At 40.9% G+C, this 18842-nt stretch overlaps 1 protein-coding gene across 8 annotated transcripts in view; it reads left to right on the top strand.

Annotated features, from left to right (window-relative positions):
* Positions 1–2296: 2296 nt before the first annotated feature.
* UNC79 (unc-79 homolog, NALCN channel complex subunit) overlaps positions 2297–18842 on the top strand; it is a 116781-nt gene continuing 100235 nt past the window's right edge. For 7 of the 8 annotated variants that reach the window (XM_040601656.1, XM_040601655.1, XM_040601654.1 and 4 more), the window contains exons 1-4: positions 2297–2423; positions 7922–8042; positions 13720–14024; positions 17502–17672. In XM_040601656.1, the coding sequence (XP_040457590.1) occupies positions 2402–2423; positions 7922–8042; positions 13720–14024; positions 17502–17672 (619 nt within the window). In that variant the 5' untranslated portion in view covers positions 2297–2401. The remainder of the gene's footprint in view (positions 2424–7921; positions 8043–13719; positions 14025–17501; positions 17673–18842) is intronic. The other variant, XM_040601659.1, reaches the window with a different exon arrangement.

The raw sequence follows: 18842 nt of genomic DNA, 5'->3' as shown, positions 1-18842 counted from the left end.
CCTTTTCACAATTTAAAGCACAAACTAGGCAAATTTATCAAATTGTTTGACCAAACAACAGATGACTTGTATCAGGCTTTATTTGGGGCTTAGGTATTTTTTAGGCATGCAGGAGGACTCATAAGCAATAAAATGGTTTCCATACATCTGAATGACATGCTGAATTGTATAGAACCTTGTTTAGCAAATGCAGGCATAGCTGCAATTTTCAGGCACTTAAACAAAAAAAGAAATTTTACATGAGAAATGGAATTCATATTTTCTCAGCATACTCTTGCTTTATCAACCTGAATGTTTTTAGTAGGCTCACCACTGCGGTATGTGAACACTTGGTATATTTTAAAGGATACCTATGGGAGCTCAGTTCCTCTCAGTGCAAAAGGTTCCCTGTTGTTCCGTAATGAGCAATAAAGCAGTTCAGATTGATTTGTTGCATCAATAGAAAGACATTCAAGTTAAGATGAAACCTGCCTTCAGCAGCCTATTTCAATGAAATCTGAAAGCCATTTGTCTGTATTTTCATCACTTATGTTCTATGTTGTGAGACCTAGCGTTGGGGGAAGCGGGACTTGTAGCACCACATGGCCTCCATAGGCATTTCATTAAATAAAAATAAATAGAAAAACTCTCAATGACTTCAATAGGATCTGATATAACATGCCAGTTTCTAATAAAAGAATAAACTTAAATGTTTACTCTTAAAGGTTTAAATGTAAAAGAGAAAATTTAAATGTTCAGGTAGCAACCTAAATGATCTTGCAGCAAACTCAACAGGAAGGAGCAAACCACATGTGGGAATGGGCCAGTGCTCTTTGCTTTTGTGAAGCACTGCTCAGGGAAATGGAAGCAAGTCCTCTCCCAGTTAATTCATGCCTTTCAGTTGCTGATCAGTCCCACTGTAGTCATGGCAGCTTGTTCATACCAGCCAGTGGCAGCGGTTTATGTTGGCTTGGCTCTCTCTTTGGGGCTCACAAGCAGCAGGGAGTGTGGAAAGAACGGTGGTGTGAAGGAAATGCCATGAAAGCTCTATTTTGAACTTAATTAAGTGGTTGAAAAAACATTGCACATGCAGTATTTTTAGAAGATTGCTCCTGTAAAAAAAGCCACCCTGTTAAATGCCACTGAACAGCACCTGCCCCTTCACTGCATTTCCCGGCACAGAACGTGCATCATCCCCAAATGAAGGCAGCAGTAATTTGGAGGCACTGCCTTGCATGATGAATAATAAAAGATACCTATTTTCCTCCACCCCCAGAGCACAGTTCTCTTTGGCTGCTGCTGGCATACTCATCTTATGCAGCCCAATGTTTTGAGGAGAGTATGTTGCAACTGTTTTTTTATCTATAAACATCAAGACTCCCATGCCCTAGTTGATGAAATACTACTGCTTCCACACACCTTTCCCAGAGGCGTGAGGATCTGAAAAAAACGTTTCGAAAAGTTTCAGAGAAGAAATGCACAGCTAGCCGTTCATTTCTGAGTCCTGGTAAGGCCAAGTCAGGACGCTGGGGAAGCTGGCAGGACACACACTGGTTTCTCCTGGAACAAATGAATTATACCATTGCTACTGTGCTCCCACCACAACCGGTCTTTTCATCCCACCTTGGCCCTGCTCTGACGGTGCCTGGGGCCATAACCGTAGCTGGGATCTGGTGATGGAGTGGGGTGGCAGTTGGGGCTGAGCTCAGCCCTTGCCTCCTGGGTGAGGCATGGCCCTGCTGAGATACCCGGTGCCTTATGGAAACGTGGGGAAACCCGCCCAGGGCACCTGACTTCGTGCCCTCTGGGGTACGCGGCTGGAGCCCGGGGGGCCGAGGGGAGGGTAAGTTCCCAAGAGAACAACGGTCCCGTTTCAAGCAAAGAATAAAACAGAGGACACGGCCGCAGCCCTGCGAACAACCCCCGGCAGCACGGCCGGCCCTGGCCTAGCTCCGTGCTCCCCCCCTCGCCGCTGCCCGCCGAACGGGGCCCCGGCCCGGCCCGGGCGGTGCGCGCCGCCGCCGCTCCGCTGTCCCACACACCCTCGAAGCCCCGGGGGGCACGGCCGAGGCCCGGGGGGAGCTCACCGAACCCTCGCGGCCCGGCAGCTCCCGGCCCAGCGCCTGCGGCAAGCCCGGCGCCTCGGCGGGGCGCCATCGCCGCTCCAGGGCTGCCCCGGGGCGGACAGGGCTCCCCGCGCCCCATCCCCTGCCGGGCCGCCCCCGCCCCGCAGCCGCAGCCGGCCGCCAGCCGCGCTTTCCCTTTAAGAGTGCGTTCGCTCCCAGCCCCGCCTGCTCGCCGCTCCCCGGCCCGCAGCCCTGCGGCAGCCGCACCGCTGCTGAGGCGGAGCGCTTACCGCCAGCTCCACCGCGGCCGGGGGCAGGCGCTCCTCGGCGGCCGAGGGGCAGAGCGGGGCGGCAGCATGTCCACTAAGGCGGAGCAGTGTGAGTGGCGGGGCCGGGCGGCGCGGGCCGGGGCCTGTCCGAGGGGAGCAGGGGGCGGCCGGGGGCGCCTTCCCGGGGATGGCGGTGCCTTGCTGCCGGCTGGCAGCCGCCCCGGCGGGGCAGCGCTGCCCGGCCGCCTTATGTGGCGCCGGCGTAGCAGCTCGAGCAGGGGAGGGGGGGCTGCCTTCGTTCTGGCTCTTTCTCCGTCAGCCCCGGGAGCATCTCGCCTCCCGCGCCGCGCTGGGCGGGCGGCGTGTTTGTGCGGAGGCAGCGCCGGGCACCTGAGGTGAGGCAACGAGGGACCGGCGGGTGGGTGAGGGCTGAGACCGGCGGCACGGCCCTTGGCCCCGCAGCGGGAGGGGTCCAGCCTGCCTCGTCTGCGGGGCTGTGCCCCGGCCCCGCGGTGTGGCTGCCTGAGAAACCGGGGATCTGGCTGTAGGGGCCGGAGGCGACCCGCACGGTGGCATCTCGGAGCTGGCGGTGCTGTGAGACAGCTCGAGAAGGGAGGTGCGCTCTCGTCCTTGCCCGTGCTGGTCACCTTTTGGGTCAGTGTGGACCGGGTGCTCCTGCCTTGCCTACATGCTGCCTGCCACAGCCCGCCGCGTCTCCCAGCAGGAGCCCCCTGGGTGCTGCCGCCCCCCTGCCCAGGGCCCAGGTGCCTCCTCACAGCCGCAGATGTGTTAACCACCCTGTTGGCCGGGCCCGTCGGAGCAGGATCAGATGCCATGGTGGCTGGGACCCCCGCAGCTGGGCCATGCAAGTGTTCCCGCTATTGTTAGTGCTGATAACTGGCGCTTCTGCAAGAGCCCTGACGGGAGGTGTAAAGAAAAACACCGGGGCATTTGAGCTTGTCGCTACTTTCTCTCCTGATAGTGTCACGGTTGTGAGCGGTTGGACTGATGTTTGCCACGATGACATGATGCGATCTGAGACTTGCTGTCTCCTTCCTCCAGGTCACTGGGAAGGATCCTTGTATTTATATATGCCTGTGCTGAACTGATCCAAGGGAAAGAATACTTGTATATTTTTCCTTTAGGGTTTACTGCCTATTTACAGTGATGGATGATGTTGCTAGTAAAATATTACGTGAATGCTAATTTATTGCTGTAGGGATGCGTTTCTGGCCTCATAAATGGAGAGACAATGTTCTGACTGTGCAGCAGCCCTGAAGTGTGCCGTGTTCAGATCTGTACTGTTCTGTTCTTTCTGCATTCCCCACCCCCTACCTGAGTTCTGTAATTGTTTCTTCTTTCTTGTGATACTTATACATTAACAATGCTTCTTTCACACTTGCACACGGAAGAATTTCTGGCGCCTTTTGTCCCAACAGTGCCTTTGGCATTTTCTTCCCTTTTCTATTCTGCCTTGTCTGTTCCTCCATTCCTTATGTTTCTGGTCCGCTCTGTTTGAGCTTCTCTTTCATGTTTTATCTTTGGCTGGTTTCTTTTCATCCCCATGTACTGTTTAAGACACTGCATCTTAGTCTGCCATGTCCCTGTTTCTCTTTATTTTCAGATTTACTTGGGGTCCAGGTTTCACATCTTTCTGCCTCTTAACATTCTTTTTTATGGTGCTCCAGGTAGAGTATTTAGTTGATGGACATATCCTGTGCCTCTAACCTACAGAATGTGTTTTGTTTATCAAGATTGCTCCCCTGACTAGTTCTTACGGTGTTACCAAATGTCTTTGTCTCTATATAACATCAAGATTCCCTCACCTGCAATTTTTGACAAATGGTGATGGACTTCAACAAGGATTATATTGAAATGCATACAACACTACCGGGCAAACCTTCAAACCTCGACTGTTGCTGTTGTTGCTTCTGCCCTCATTGACTAACAGGCAAGAACCAGAATGTCTCAGAAAGGAGTAAAGTCACAAGTAATAATGAATCTCAATTTACCAAGAACAGCAGCAAAACACTACGAATGAGGGACAGACTGATCAGAACAGAAGAGGCACTGGTCTAAACATGAATCTGTGGCCACCCCACAGCTCTTTGGCAGGTTGTATGAACAACAGGTAAAATGGTGGCAATCTGGGAAATCATCTTGAGAAGTCTCCTTACTTGTAACCACGTGCATCTCATATCTCATACCAGTGGTATTGACAGTGACTTTCATCATTTCACTCACCATGACATGCCTGAGGTGTTTTATTGTATGCGAAGAAAATTAGTTCTTCTTCACCTTAAATGGCAGTAACTGCTGTTTAGTTGTTGTAATGCCCTGGGAATGCCAGATGCCCTCTCTGTTCTTCTTCAGGACAGTGAGGCAACAAAGATCATCTTTAAAGACCCCTAATGGTTTCACTCTTGGTTCAGTCAGTGCTTAACAAGGGTGCTAGGGAGTTTAGTTGCGCTTGCATAGATCCTAGAGAGATACCCAGCAAAGTATCTTGAAATAACTTTTCTTTTCCCTTTGTTTTTTTTATTTGTTTTATGTGATGACCCTATGACAGTGGCTAAGTACTTATATTTCAAAAAGTGATGTCACTCTGTGGCTCTCTAGGTGCTCAGAAACTCAGAAAACTGGGTCATTCACACACTTCTGTATCTTGAAAGCTGGTAAAAGTTTGCTCTGGGGCTTGCCTTCAGAAGGTTCTTTGTGTTCTGGGAGGCTGTGCTGAAATTGTCAGTGTTCTGAGAAACAGAACTGAGACCTGAGGTAAAAATATTTAGCCTAAAGCTAATTTTAATATTTAGGCTTTATAAATAAGTTTTTTGTTTTGGTATTTGCCTGATACAATTGTGTGACTATGCTGATTAACAGAAATAAATAATGTATTTACTTAAAAAAGCGATTCTAGATACCCTATACCCTTTATTGAAAGTAAGTAACTAGAGAGGCAGACAGTTCTCTGAAATACATCTAGACCTGAATTCTGACATCATCTTTGGCATTTTGTTAATCCAATTCACTTACAGGTATCTGACAGCAAACCATGGCAGCCACAGTAAACTGTGCATCTTGCTGTGAATTGTTCTTTGTTGGGTACTGTGAAATGTGGTCTCTGTTCTTTGCAAATATGCCCGCTTTCATACTCTTCTTCTTTTTTTTTTTTTTCTTCCTTTTTTTTTTTTATCTTCCCTGGCAAGAGAAAGTAGTGTCACAAAATGCATTTATGAAGTAATTTCTTTCTTAAGATAGTCTAATCTGGATTAGTTTTTATGAGGGGTCTTCATGGTAGTTAAAAAAAAAAAAGTGTCTATCTTTTAAATAATCTGGTAAACTGGTGTGCAAATCTGGGACTAAAACTGAGATAGTGGGCAGAAAGAATGAGATGTGAGATGAGGAGAGGAAAACAGGTCTTAGACTGCTCAAATAAACTTCTGTAACCTGGAGTGAAACACATCATGACCAAATGTGGTTTTGAGGGTGTGTAGGAAGCTAGTTATGGCTGGTTTCACAGAGACAGGGATACCCCCTGCAAAGTACGGTTCATATGCCACAGGTCTCTGTGGTGGACAGAAAGGCTCTGATCTTGCTCCTAGCTATACCGAAGCAATCTGAGTCCATGTGACAAACTTAAGTTTCTGGTTGTTTGGGGGGAAAAAAGTAGTGATTTAATGTCACCTTGAAATAAATCAATCAATAAATAAAAAAAAACCCCAAATAAAATAAATAAACACTTGAAAGTGAGGAAATATAATTGAATTTGCTTACGCATCCTTAGTTTATTATTTTTGCATATGCATTATGACAGTGTCCCTAATTGATTTTTACTGGCTGTTTTCCCATAGACCCCAGCCCTATTCACTCACATGATGACCTTTCTCTCTGTGATGAAGCAGGGTAATACTGTGAGGGAGACTTGCCTGCAAAAGCTTCATTAGCTCACCAGTTGTGGAAATTGGGAGGGTATGGTCAGTACAGCAGGAAATGGGAGAAAGGGTGATCACGATGAGGGCAGTTGGCTGCTGAAAGGCTGGGCTTCTTGTTGTGCAATTCAAGCAAACAGTATTTGTTTGATGATTATTTGAGTGTTCCTCATTTTATGGATAACTGACTTGAAATTGTAAAACCTCATTTGTTGTGTGACTGAGTACTCACAGTGCTTTGTTCACTGGATGTGAAAGTCCAGTACATACTGCTGTCTATAGTAAAATGGCTCTTAGTATCTCAAGCTGAGCCTCCAACAGCAGCTGCAGACGCTTTGCTTTTGGTGTCTGTCCTTCAGTCTTTTCTGTAATACAGATACAATGTCACCCCTTCTTATTCAGCTTGTCAATGGTACAGAAAAAATTTGAAATGGTCTTGAAATGTTCAGATACATAAGCAGTGAGAGGCATAGCGATGTCTCTCAGGAGGTTAGTGCCCTTCTGTTCAAGCAGAGGACTCAATGGTATTAATTCTTTAATAAATGCCATTTGATAATGAGAATAAAACAAAGTATTGACTAATTGCTTGTTTAGGAAGCATGATTTATCTTCCAAACTGAAAGAGCCCTGTAGGGGAACAAGGTATATCTTGGTGTAGTGAAATACTGTCATAATCCGTACGCTCAAGGGCTGAAGTCATTCAGAAGCATCTCCCCTTTTAACTGCCTATTACACAGTCTTGGTGCATTTTTAACATGATTAAGCGTTCCCAGCCAGCTCTGCTTTCATTGAGGCTGTGTCTGTACAGAGTGATGCTATGAACAACTGCTGGGCAGTGTAGCTGGCAGTGCAGTTTTGCTGGTGCAGCCCTCTGCCACAGCCAATGTGCTCTGTTTCCCAGCAGAGTTGATTAGTCAGAGCAGAACGAAAAGAGTTGTGTGTGCTCAAGTGTCTGCATGAGACTGTCGCGCACCATATGGGCAGTGTAAGTCATTGCAGCTATGGTGGGTAATCACTTTTTTTCAATACTAAACAAGGATCTCTATTAGAAAATAAATGCCTTAAAACAGCAAAAAAATTGGTTTCAGTAAAGATGTAGAGCTTCTACTGCTTTTGGAAATCCCCTCACCTACTTGACCAGATATCCTAAGACACTTAAAATAAACAGCACAGGTCTTTTAACATCTTTAGTACATTGCATAAGGTAAATGTATGGCCTACAGTAAATCACATAAGCTCTTTCTGTCTTAGCTTATATCTCTGCTTTGGCTGTAGAAATACTTACCCATCTCACATGAACCTCCTGTGATCCAATGACTCATTCATTATAAATGAATCTTGAGATGCCTGGAGACACAGAAGAAGTGCAGGGTTTTTTGTTGTTGTTGTTGTTTTACTGGTGGTTTGTTGTTTTGGTTTTTTTTTCCCCATTTGCTAGCACTGAGTTGGTCTAATGTAGATGAAGGCATTCACTTCTGTGCTTTCTCCTTGGCACTTGCACTGGAGCATTCATTTATTCAGTCAAAATAGAAGGAATGGAGAGACTTTCTGGATTTTACAGTTTAATTCTTAAATTTAAAAAAAAATAATCAGAAATAGTGGGATCAGATGTGATTCTGTTAAGTCTGCAAAAAACCTAAATGAAAGTTTCTGTGTTTGTTCTTTGTCTTTTGTATAGTTTCTTCCAAAATCCGTTACCTTCAGGAATATCACAACCGGGTTCTCCACAACATTTACCCTGTGCCCTCTGGAACTGACATTGCAAATACTCTGAAATACTTTTCTCAGACGTTATTGAGGTAAGTTTTAACTAATGCTCTTGAAGAAAAAAAGAGCTAAAGAATTGTAGGGGGTATTGATTGACTTTGAATTGGTTACAAGATTTCATGGGTCATTGCTCAGTCAAAAAGAGTCAGAGCATAATTTAAGGAAAGAATGGTATGAGTTAATCTCTTCAGTGGCTGTTGCCCAATTTGCCCAGTTGAGCTGCTTATTGAGTGGCTGATTCTAAAATAAACTTGGTTGATTACACATTTGCTTGGCCCTCCTCAGACTAAACTGAATGCCCAAGCGTGCTGAACTTGTGAAGAAAGGAGTGTGTGACCTACAGAGTTTTAGATGTATGTACTCATGATCTCCTTGACAGTCCTGGTGCCTCAGAATCCTAGAATGATGAGTCAGATGAGCAGAAGGATGTTCTTACTGTGCCATAGTTCAGCTGGCTTTCAGGTTTGGGTTCTGGTTCAGTCCCTTGTAACAGTTCGAATAGACACAGAGTTTGTATACACATCTGGACTTGGATGGTAACAACAGGTCAGGATTATTGCGACCCTGCATTTTGATTTAGTCCAATATTTGGTAATAAGATAGGGTACTAAATACCATATGATTACAGAGTACATTTTGAATAGGAAATACTACTTCTTGTCTGCTAAAAAGATATGAAATATTGTGAGACTTTAATTAAGAATGGCATACATTCCACGTGGATGGATTCATATTTCCAAATTGTTTTTAAAATGGCTTTTGGCAGTGAAGAGGTGATTTTTGCCTGTTCAGTTTTGTCTGACACTAGTTTTCACATCCAGAAAAATGCAGTTAAAGCTGCATTTCTATGCATAGCTTCCTGATTTATACCTGGAAATACTGTCCTTGCTGTCAGAAGCTAGTTTGGAAATACAACTATTTGCTTTATTTGATGAGGAAACATAAACAAAATACAATTAACCGATGTATTTGTACACATACCCCTATGGTGTATACAAGTTGAGAAGCGAGCATTTAAACTTGAAAGAATGAGAGTAATTCATTCTAACATTCATTTAAAGTGCATGGGATGTATCAAAATCCTTGACCCTGTTTATACAAAAAAAAGATACATTGACAGCAACATTCATTATCAGTGTATACATATGTATACAGTAGGAAACCTGTTCACTGAAAACTTAAAAACCTGTTTACTTTTGAATTTGCAAGAGCAGAATTGTTTAACCACTGTGAAATTTGTTTCCTTCATAATTTAGAGTGTTGAAGAAGCTTATGGCAACCAGTAGGGACTTTTAAGATTAATAAATTAAATTTTGTCTATTATATTGCAGCAGCATGGAAAAAATGTTCAAAAAGTCACTAAAGATACCTCTGAAATGTGGCTCTGTTACTGCATCAGGCTGTTTTGATGGATTATTTGCACAACACACATACTTAAATCACATTCAAGTAAGGTTCTATATGACAAAACAGCCCATGTTTAAATGCCGTGGGCCTTTAAGCAAGAAAATTGGACTTGATTCTGAGCATTTTCTCTCTTAGCTGTAACTAACAAGTGCTATAATAAGATCAGTTTCTTTTTGGGCAGAAGTTCATTGGGACAGGATGGATTTAGAGTCTGCTGCTTAAATGAAGTGTCTTTATACCACTCTGTTGTCTTCATCTTCCTAAGCAGTACAGCTGATGTCCAGCATGACAAATTCTTCATGCTCCATGAGCAGTGATATTTCTAGACTTGACTGAGAAAGCTTTGTACTTGGTGACTATGAGAGCAAATCAGAAATCAGGACAGCAATTGCACAGTTGAGCAGCTCCATTTCTTTATTTCATGCTCAGAATGGGACTGAACCAAAATCCTGTTGTTGATAATGCTGAACCTCATGGGGCAGAAGTGATACTCTTATCTGATACGCAGGTCTAAGCAAATGGCTTTGTCTTTCATGATCTGGGATCTGATGAGCCTCAGAGCTAAAAGGGCACTAGAAACTGAAACCAGGACTTGAATCTAAATTTAAGTGGACTGAGTTCTGATACTCAGAAAGGTCAAATCCATGTTCTGAATCCCTGTAACTGGGGAATTTGAACTGTGGGTCAAAGCCTGAGTGCTATGGTTGTTTATACACTTGCTGATACTAAGAAAGAAGCTTGATTAAAAAGCAAAACAAAACATACCCTGTATTTAGTGTGGCAGATGGAAAGAAGGAAACTCCCACCCACTGTGTGCAGATCTCTGCAAGATTTACCCTCAAACCAGACTGGGTACGAACCTTTCTTAAGAGCATGTTCAGGAATCTCTTTGAACATTCTGCACGCTGAGTCTTCTTTCTGCCTCCTACACTGAGACTCCATTGTGCAAGGGTTCACATCAGTGATAGAAGTACATGGTGGAGAATAATCTTTCTAGCTTGAGACAAGAGCATATGCAATGAATTTGGGCTGCTAAGAGAATACTGATCAAACAGTAGCAAAAATGCCCATTGATTTCTGGAAATTTTGGATCTGATCTTCAGAATAGGTTGCTTGTAATCTTCTACTATTTTAAAATAACTTTAAAAGTATTTCCCAGTTTGATGTGTACTCTCTTTGCAGCTGAAGTTTTAGGACAAACATTTATTGATGAGTTTATGTAGTTATAGGAATAGTGATTAGTCAGAAATTCCATATCGTGATAGGGTTTTACAGGTGTAGCTTTTACTGTTTATTATACTTTTTACCTTTCCATGTTATGGACACATTGACTGTGTTCTTTTCAGTGGGGCACGCCCACTGTTTTGGATCACATTCATATCTGGTGTCATTCTGCTAGCTATAGATGGATTGCACGCACAAGGGATTAATTTGCTCCTTTGCTCTGTACATAGCCTCAATAAATCACAAGCTCAGGATGGGGGGGACAGATGTGGAATGGCTGAAAAAATTAAATTCCTTATTTCTATGAACAAACATCACATAAAGTCACCATACACAATGCATAGCACATTGATTCATTTAATTCTTTGTTTTTCTCTTTGAGAAAAGCATTTCTTTACATTACAGCATGAATTTGTTTCATGCCCTGCTCATTTTCCGTGTTTTCTCCCTCCTTTGAGGAATGATCTAAAGCTTAATAAACATCTTTCAGAACAGCTCATTCTTTCACATTTTCTTGGAGAAAATTCTCCATATGTATTTCAAAGTAAAATGTTTTACGTAAGGAATAGTTATAAATACCCAGTGGCTAATTAATGGTCAAGCCTGTTTTGCAGCCTTGCTGAGATGCAATTCTCTTGTAGGCATTTTAGGAAACCTTTCCTGGAAGGAAGTATTTTTTTGATGGAATTGTAGCAGAGATGTTCAAATTTTGAAACAAGCCCTGGTAGCTTTGTCACTTGCTATGGAGCAAGTTCAGTATGGAGTTATGACCTGCAGGCCCTCCAAGTTGTCAGTACTTGGTTTGAACAAAACCAGGAGCAAGCTGCAATTATGATATCTTGATCTTAGGGGACTTCCTAAATTTTCAGTTTTGACTCTTCTGTTTATTGCTTTTAAAAAATATGGGTCAGGCAAAAATCTTGGTCTGAAAGTCTATACAAGACTGTGCTTTGGCCTCTAATTCATAGAAGAGCCATAGCTCCATGTTAAAAGGAAGGGAAGCCTATAGAGTAAGCTCTCCATCGCTGCCTTATACTTCCCAAAGCAAGGATCAATTAATACATAATATCCTTTCTGGAAATAGGTGCAATTAGAGTGATGTGTTGGCAAGTAAAGGGATGGGCAATTGGTGTTGTCTGTTGGTAGACACGGAAGGAATATAATTTTTTATCCTCATATCTCTAAACATGAGCTGCAAAGTATGGCAAATGAACATCAAGCAAATTAAAAGGAATCAGCACTCTGATCATTTGTTTTTAAAGTCATACTAGATCTTAGGTGATTTTTCTGATAGAATTTCATAAATACTGTCATAACAGTCACCACATTTCTTGTACTGGACATTGGGTAACAGAAACCAAAATAATCTGCCAAATACATAAAGGCACAATAAAAAAGGGAAAAAATGAAGTATGTAGTTTCTTAAAATAGATTGTCTGTCATCTCTGACTGCAAGTGTGATGTGATAGTAGCCACCTGGCATAGAACTGTACTTGTAAAAATGTTTTATATATATGGCAAATGAATGACACCTCTTATAAGCACCTTAGCAAGAGTTTAGCTTAATTGTATAAATTCTTGAATTAACGTGTGAGGTAAGATATGTCTTTGCTAAGGTGATTATATGATACGGACTTCTGCAATGTTGAAGAGGACAGAGGTTTCCAGAAGTGCTCCCTCTTGTCATAACTTTGCTGTTCATTACTCGGTGGAAATTTTAATGCCACTGACTTGTCTTTTATAAATTGTAACACTGACTTTGGGAGCAGAGTTAAACCAACAGCAACTGCTTTTGGAAATCCCAACCACTGAGAGGTGCAAAGTGTGCTTTAAAAAAAAAGAAAAACATTGTGTGTGGTTTAATATATTTAAAAGTTGTATTATATTTATAGGCACATACGAAGACTATGAACTAACCCTCTAATTGCCTGATAACTAAAATACAACACTGCTTAAGTGACAATTTATTTCTATTTAAATTAGTGGTTTTTAAAAAAATAAATCAGATTAACATGTTTACAACCACGTTTACAACATCCTTAAAACGACATAACAAGCTGGTTGACATATAGCCTCTTATTTTGATTCCCACTAAATCCTTTTTATTTTTTTAAATTATCTCTCCTTTAGTTTGTAGTGAGTTTTGTTGAATAATAACGTAAGTAACAGCAGGAATGTATGGTAACATACTGTCTGATCTGCAGTTACATAATTGGTCTTGCTTGCTTAGCCCTTAGATTTTTGAAGGTAACTATTTACCCAAGAAGTGTTTGTATTCATAAAGTAAAATGTTTTCTCCCTAAACATGGGCAAATTAAAAACACACATAAACAACCATTATCATTAGCTCACAAACATATGCTAAAGACCATCTACTATATATTATTTTACAACTTTTCCAAATGTAGTTTAGTTAACATTTTAGAAATATTATATTATTTCTAAATCCATGTGCCTGTTTAAACTTCATTATCTCAAATGATACTGAGTGAGTGGTCATGAAACAGTATCATAAAATACATACAGACATTATTTTAATGCAATAAACATGTGATTTTTAAGACTATCTTAACAAACACACATGTTTATTCTTTGCTAAAACATGTTTCTGCAAGTGCCACACCTATATTTTGCATGTTTTCAGTCAGTTGGTTCAAAAGATTATGGGGGGGGGCGGGGGGGGGAATCTCTCAAAATCCTCAGAATCTCAGAGCAAAATATCAGCCTATTGTGACACAGCTATTTTTCCATAGCAAACACTTATAATTCTCAGAATTATTCTTAACTGTGAAACATGGGTAGGGCACTGAAACATGCATTTTTATATTTTTGCTCCTTATGAACCAGATAACACATGAGATGCAATGAAATATTCCTAGATGTCAATTTTTAATTCTCCTATCTTGAAGCATGAAAGTGAATAGCTGCTAGATCTGTAGACACGCTGGTTTTGGTAGTGATTGCATCTTATGTGGGATGTATCTGGTCTTTTATTATTTGTTTTATAGTGTCATTTCAATGTAATGTGCTGTTCTTTGTGTCTTTGTTGTCTCTTTTTTTTCTTTGTCCCCCCAACAGCATTTTGTCCCGCACAGGGAAGAAGGAGAATCAAGATGCCTCCAATTTGACAGTGCCCATGACCATGTGTCTTTTTCCTGTGCCATTCCCACTCACCCCATCTCTAAGACCACAGGTCAGTTCCATCAACCCTACTGTTACTCGCTCCCTCCTTTACAGCGTCCTGCGAGATGCTCCATCTGAACGTGGCCAGCAAAGTCGTGATGCTCAGTTATCAGACTACCCATCTTTGGACTATCAAGGACTTTACGTGACACTGGTGACACTGCTGGATCTAGTTCCCTTGCTACAACATGGTCAGCATGGTAAGCAGGCCCTTGAACCCTTCCAGTACGCTTAACTTCAGTGCTGTGAATCCATGAAAGATGCGTAAATGCAGTAAAAGAGGTGGGCCTAAACTGACCTGATCTGGAATTCAAATGTCCTAGGATGCGTTTATATCCAAGTGTTTGGTTTGACTTTCTTAAATAAAAGATTCTTTTTGCTAGCTGTGGGTTTGGGTTTGAATTCTGAGGTTGTCTGATTTTTAGTGATATGCTGGTGGTATGTAACTAAAATGTATGGTGTGTAAAAAAACAAACAACAAAAAAACCCCATACAGATGGGTCTAAAAAAGTCTGAATTTTCAATTGGAATTTGCTGGGATATCCTCAGACTCGTCTTCTTGGGGTGGCTTCTTAAAAAGGCACAGAGTGCTTGCAAATGTGTACCTGGCCTATAACAAATATGCAGATTGAGAGTTTTGGTGAAGGTCCATCTCTAAATAGAACTTAATATACATTTAATTCAAGAAATGATGGTGGTAATGGTGATTGTGATCACTTTAAAATATTCCTGAGTAAAAAGACAGCAATATCTCTGCCTGACTTACAGAAAAGCTGTATTTTCTTATGTTGTGGATTAATCACAAGATTTTTTTGTGGGTGTGTTGTATATATATATTGTTTTCCCTTAAGTTCTGCATATGTCTGTCTTGTTAGTCTGTGGCTTTTCATACTGGGATTCAGGAGCCCAGTGTTCTCCCTATGTTAGATAAGCCAAATATTAATTTTCACCATGGTATCAGGGGGTATTACTTACATAGTTCAGTACAGGAATATTGTTATCAATCTGATACACTGTTGAAATTCTTTAGGAGGGAAGTTAATTCTGTTAAATGCTGAATTCCTTTTGTGTTGGCAGCAGCATATTTTGAATGAGGCTACTACTGCACTAGGAAGTGGTATGATCTTGCATACCACTTTGTAAAAAGGAGGGGTCCTGGCAAATTACAGACTTGTTGGCTTAACTTCAATTTCTAGAAATAGTGGATTTAATTAAGAAAACAATCTTTTACTAAATAGATAACGTGGTGATCTTTATCAACCAATGGAGACCTGTGAAGAACAAATAACAATGAGCAAAGATGATTTCTTTTTGTGGCAGCACAATGGTTCTCTTGGTGGGGTTTTCCCCACCCCTTAGTCAGGCTTTTATTTCTGTGTGGCTTGACATCCTAATAGGCAATCTGGGACATATAGTCCCCGCTTGAGTGAGGACTCTACACTGCAGGAGTAATTACCAGTGGCTCTTGTCTACTGGAAGGGTATACCAAGCAGGAATATTACAGGAGTCTATGCTGAGTCTAGTGTTATTAAATATTTAAATATTTTTTACTTGGCTGGTAGAAATGAGAGAGCACTTTGATTTGCAGGGGTTATGAAGATGGTGAATAGCAAGTCCTTTGTGTGAAATATACCTGATTCAAAACAGTCTTGGCAAATTGCATTCTATTTTGAAACATCTTAAAAGGAGAAATCTAAAATACTATGTTTAAGCAGAAGTCAAAGGCAGAAATGAAATGGGAGAAGTACTAGCTTGAAAGCCATAATTCAGAGAGATCTGGGTGTTACAGTAGATTGGGACAGACCATAAGTCACTATTATATTAATATTATTCTAGCAATATGTAAGCAGGTATTTTGTGTATGAGACACCCAAAGCATTTTGTTTATCATTCTAACAACCTTAGCAAGGCGTCAGCTGGAGTCAAAGTTTCAGATTTGTCCATCTGCCTTCAAGAAAGACATAGACCATTTGGGAGGAGTCCAGGAAAAAGCAATAAGAATAATTTCCGGTCTAGAAAATGTAAACAGTGAGGGAAAATGGAAAGAACTTGGTTTGTCTAGCTTAGAGAAAAACTGAAGGGAGATGTGTTTATCATATACAAATATGTAAAGGTTGTTGCGAGGAGAAATAAACTAAACCAAACTCTTTGTGGTTACAGTTGATCAGGATAAGAAGTTATAGGCTTAAACTGCAGCAATGGAAATTAAAAAAAAAAAAAAAAAAAAAGTAAGTCCTTTTTATGATAAAGATGGTTGAACACTAGGGTGAATTGCCAGGAGGAGGAGTGAACTGTCTTGCAGATTTTTAAGAACAGTGTAGGTATGTATCTGCCAGGAATAATTTGGTTGACTCATGCTTGGGGCAAGGGGAGGTCACTTGCTATTTTTATGGTTCTGTGTATGGAGAATTAAGTTTTGCAATACAACTTGTTCTTTATTTCTCCCTCAGCTTAGCATTTGACTAAAAGAAATAATTTCTTTTATCAGAACAGTTAAAGTTGTTTGGGTAAGTACAACGTGGTGCACTAGGCAGTCCTGAGCTTTGGTCCAGTCAGATTATACAAAAGTCTCAGTGCTTAGGTGGTGAATATGTTTTGCAGGAGAGAAGCATTCTGTGGCATTAGGGTCTGGTTAGACCCTTGCATAGAAAACTTGCCAGAACCACTGAAATAGAGTGCTAATTTTAATTCTTACTGTGACTCATGATGTTTACAGCTACAGAACTCTGAGCACTTCACAGGGGCAGTTTTAAATCATACTAGTTGTACGGGTGAGACTGAAGGCCTGTGTTACACACTTAAGATTATGGAGTGAGTAAGAAAAGAAATCTCTGTCATGCATGGGAAAGGCCTGCTGATATACTGGAGTCATCACACAGGCTCAGATTTGGGGATTATTGAGTGCTGTAATCTTTCTTGGAGGGTTATTGGCCCCAGCTCAATTACTTATTTGGAAGAGGGTGTAAAGATTCTACAGTGCCCAGATACACAATAACCTAACCCCTTCCCTTTAGATCTTGAAAAGTTGCACATTTCTTAAGTATCCCTTCCAAAAAGTTATAGTATAATTAAATAGAAGTATGGAAATTCTTGATAAATATTCCTTTCCTTTTAAGCCTTGGCCATTTTTGCCCTCAATGGCTTCCCAGGAAAACAAGAGCCATAGTTTAATCACATGTTTGAAAAATACAGTGATGCTTCTGGTAATCTCTGTCTGTGAAGTACTTTGCAGCTCTCTTGAGGGTAATTAAGATCCAAATCTTATTTTTTCTATGACTGATAAAGACTAGAATGCTTTTTGCAATAGCAAGCCTTTCAATACCAAAGCACACATCAAATTCTGATACTAATCTGTTCTTAAATGCAGGCCAATGTACGTTAATAGCTGTATGATTAAAATCAACACTGATTTTAATCAATTACTTTAATGGCTGTAGTAGTCGTATTCCCTTCAAGCTCTTAGATACTGTTGAAGAGCTGTTTCCCTCTATCTTAGGAGGAGCTTAAAAATGATGTGTGAAGTCTCTTATCTATAGTGATTAACTTCCCAAATTACTTTGACGGGAAAACTTGAATATCAGTGTAACTTTTAAAATAGTTTTATAAACTAAAAAGTACATAGTCATAATTATTTTTCCATTGTAATGATTCTGTATTTATTTCATTTTATTCAACAGATCTGGGGCAATCAATTTTTTATACTACTACATGCTTACTTCCTTTTCTCAATGATGATATTTTGAGTACTTTACCCTATACAATGATTTCAACACTAGCTACCTTTCCTCCATTTCTGCACAAGGATATTATAGAGTATCTCAGCACATCTTTTCTGCCTATGGCTATATGTAAGTAAAACTCATTCGAGTATTATTGTGTCTCAGAAACATAGTGTACTGCTACAATAGTATCAGACTGCAGGAGCTGGAGTTTGATATGTTACAGAATTGTAATTGGACATCAATCTACTGTATGTATATATGTAAAATAATTCCGTATGACTTTTTTGAAGGGAAATAGTTCTATAATTTTTATTTATTTATTATGCTGTGTTAGACTTCTTCCTTCATTTAAAGGGTGAAGTTTAGTTTATTTAAGACATACACTGTTTTCAGACTCACAGAACTTTCAGTGCCAGCAATGGGAGTTTTGAATACAGATTCAATGGACAAATTCCTCCTGAAATGACATATGCAATAGTTACATGGACATTTTTTGCATCAGGACTATATCTGGGTGTACAAGAATGTGACTTTCCTCAGTGTAATGATGTTGTGATGAATTTCTGATTTTTCTCCCTCTTTTCTTAGCATTTTCTCTTTTAAGTTCTGTACTAAATAGCTGTGCCTGTAATGTCTTCTATCTGTGTTAAGACTGAATCTGACTGTGTGCCTTTTTACCCCTATTTCCTTCTTTTTTTTTCCACTCCTCGAGTGTGTGACATGATTGCATAATTCATAATCCCTGTACAATGTGAATCCTGAGGTGTGTTCTGAGTGCTTGTCTATGTGCCTGATAAAAAGCTTGATGGGATTTCAGTAGTAGTGAGAAATTTAACCATGTTCTGCAGATGGAAGCAGTAGGATCAATATTAAAAGTCAGTTTTAACCAACAAACCTTTTACTGCGTGGGTGATCAGACACTGGAGCAGTTTGCCAGAGAGGTTGCAGATTTTCTATCCTAGCAGATGCTCAAGACACAATTGGTCCTGAGTACCTTTCTTCGAGCAGAGGGGTTGGACAAGATGATCTCCAGATGTCCCTTCTAACATCAACCATCCCATGATTCTATGAGAATTCTTGCCCTTATCTATATTGCAGACCTTTATGGAAAAAACATGAACAACTTTTGTACAGAAATCAACACTGTTGTCATTTAAGCATGTAGAAGATGCTGTTAGAACATGGACAGAAGCATAGTTCAGTGTTTTGATATTAAGATTTTATGGAAATTTGTCACCTACATTTTCTGGCTCTACCAGTCAGTGATCTTGGACAAATCCCTTAACTCGTCTGTAC

Source organism: Falco naumanni, chromosome 7 (genome assembly GCF_017639655.2).
Source record: "Falco naumanni isolate bFalNau1 chromosome 7, bFalNau1.pat, whole genome shotgun sequence".
NCBI lineage: Eukaryota > Metazoa > Chordata > Aves > Falconiformes > Falconidae > Falco > Falco naumanni.
Note: the sequence above shows the minus strand (reverse complement) of the source record. Positions and strands in the feature narration are given on the sequence as shown.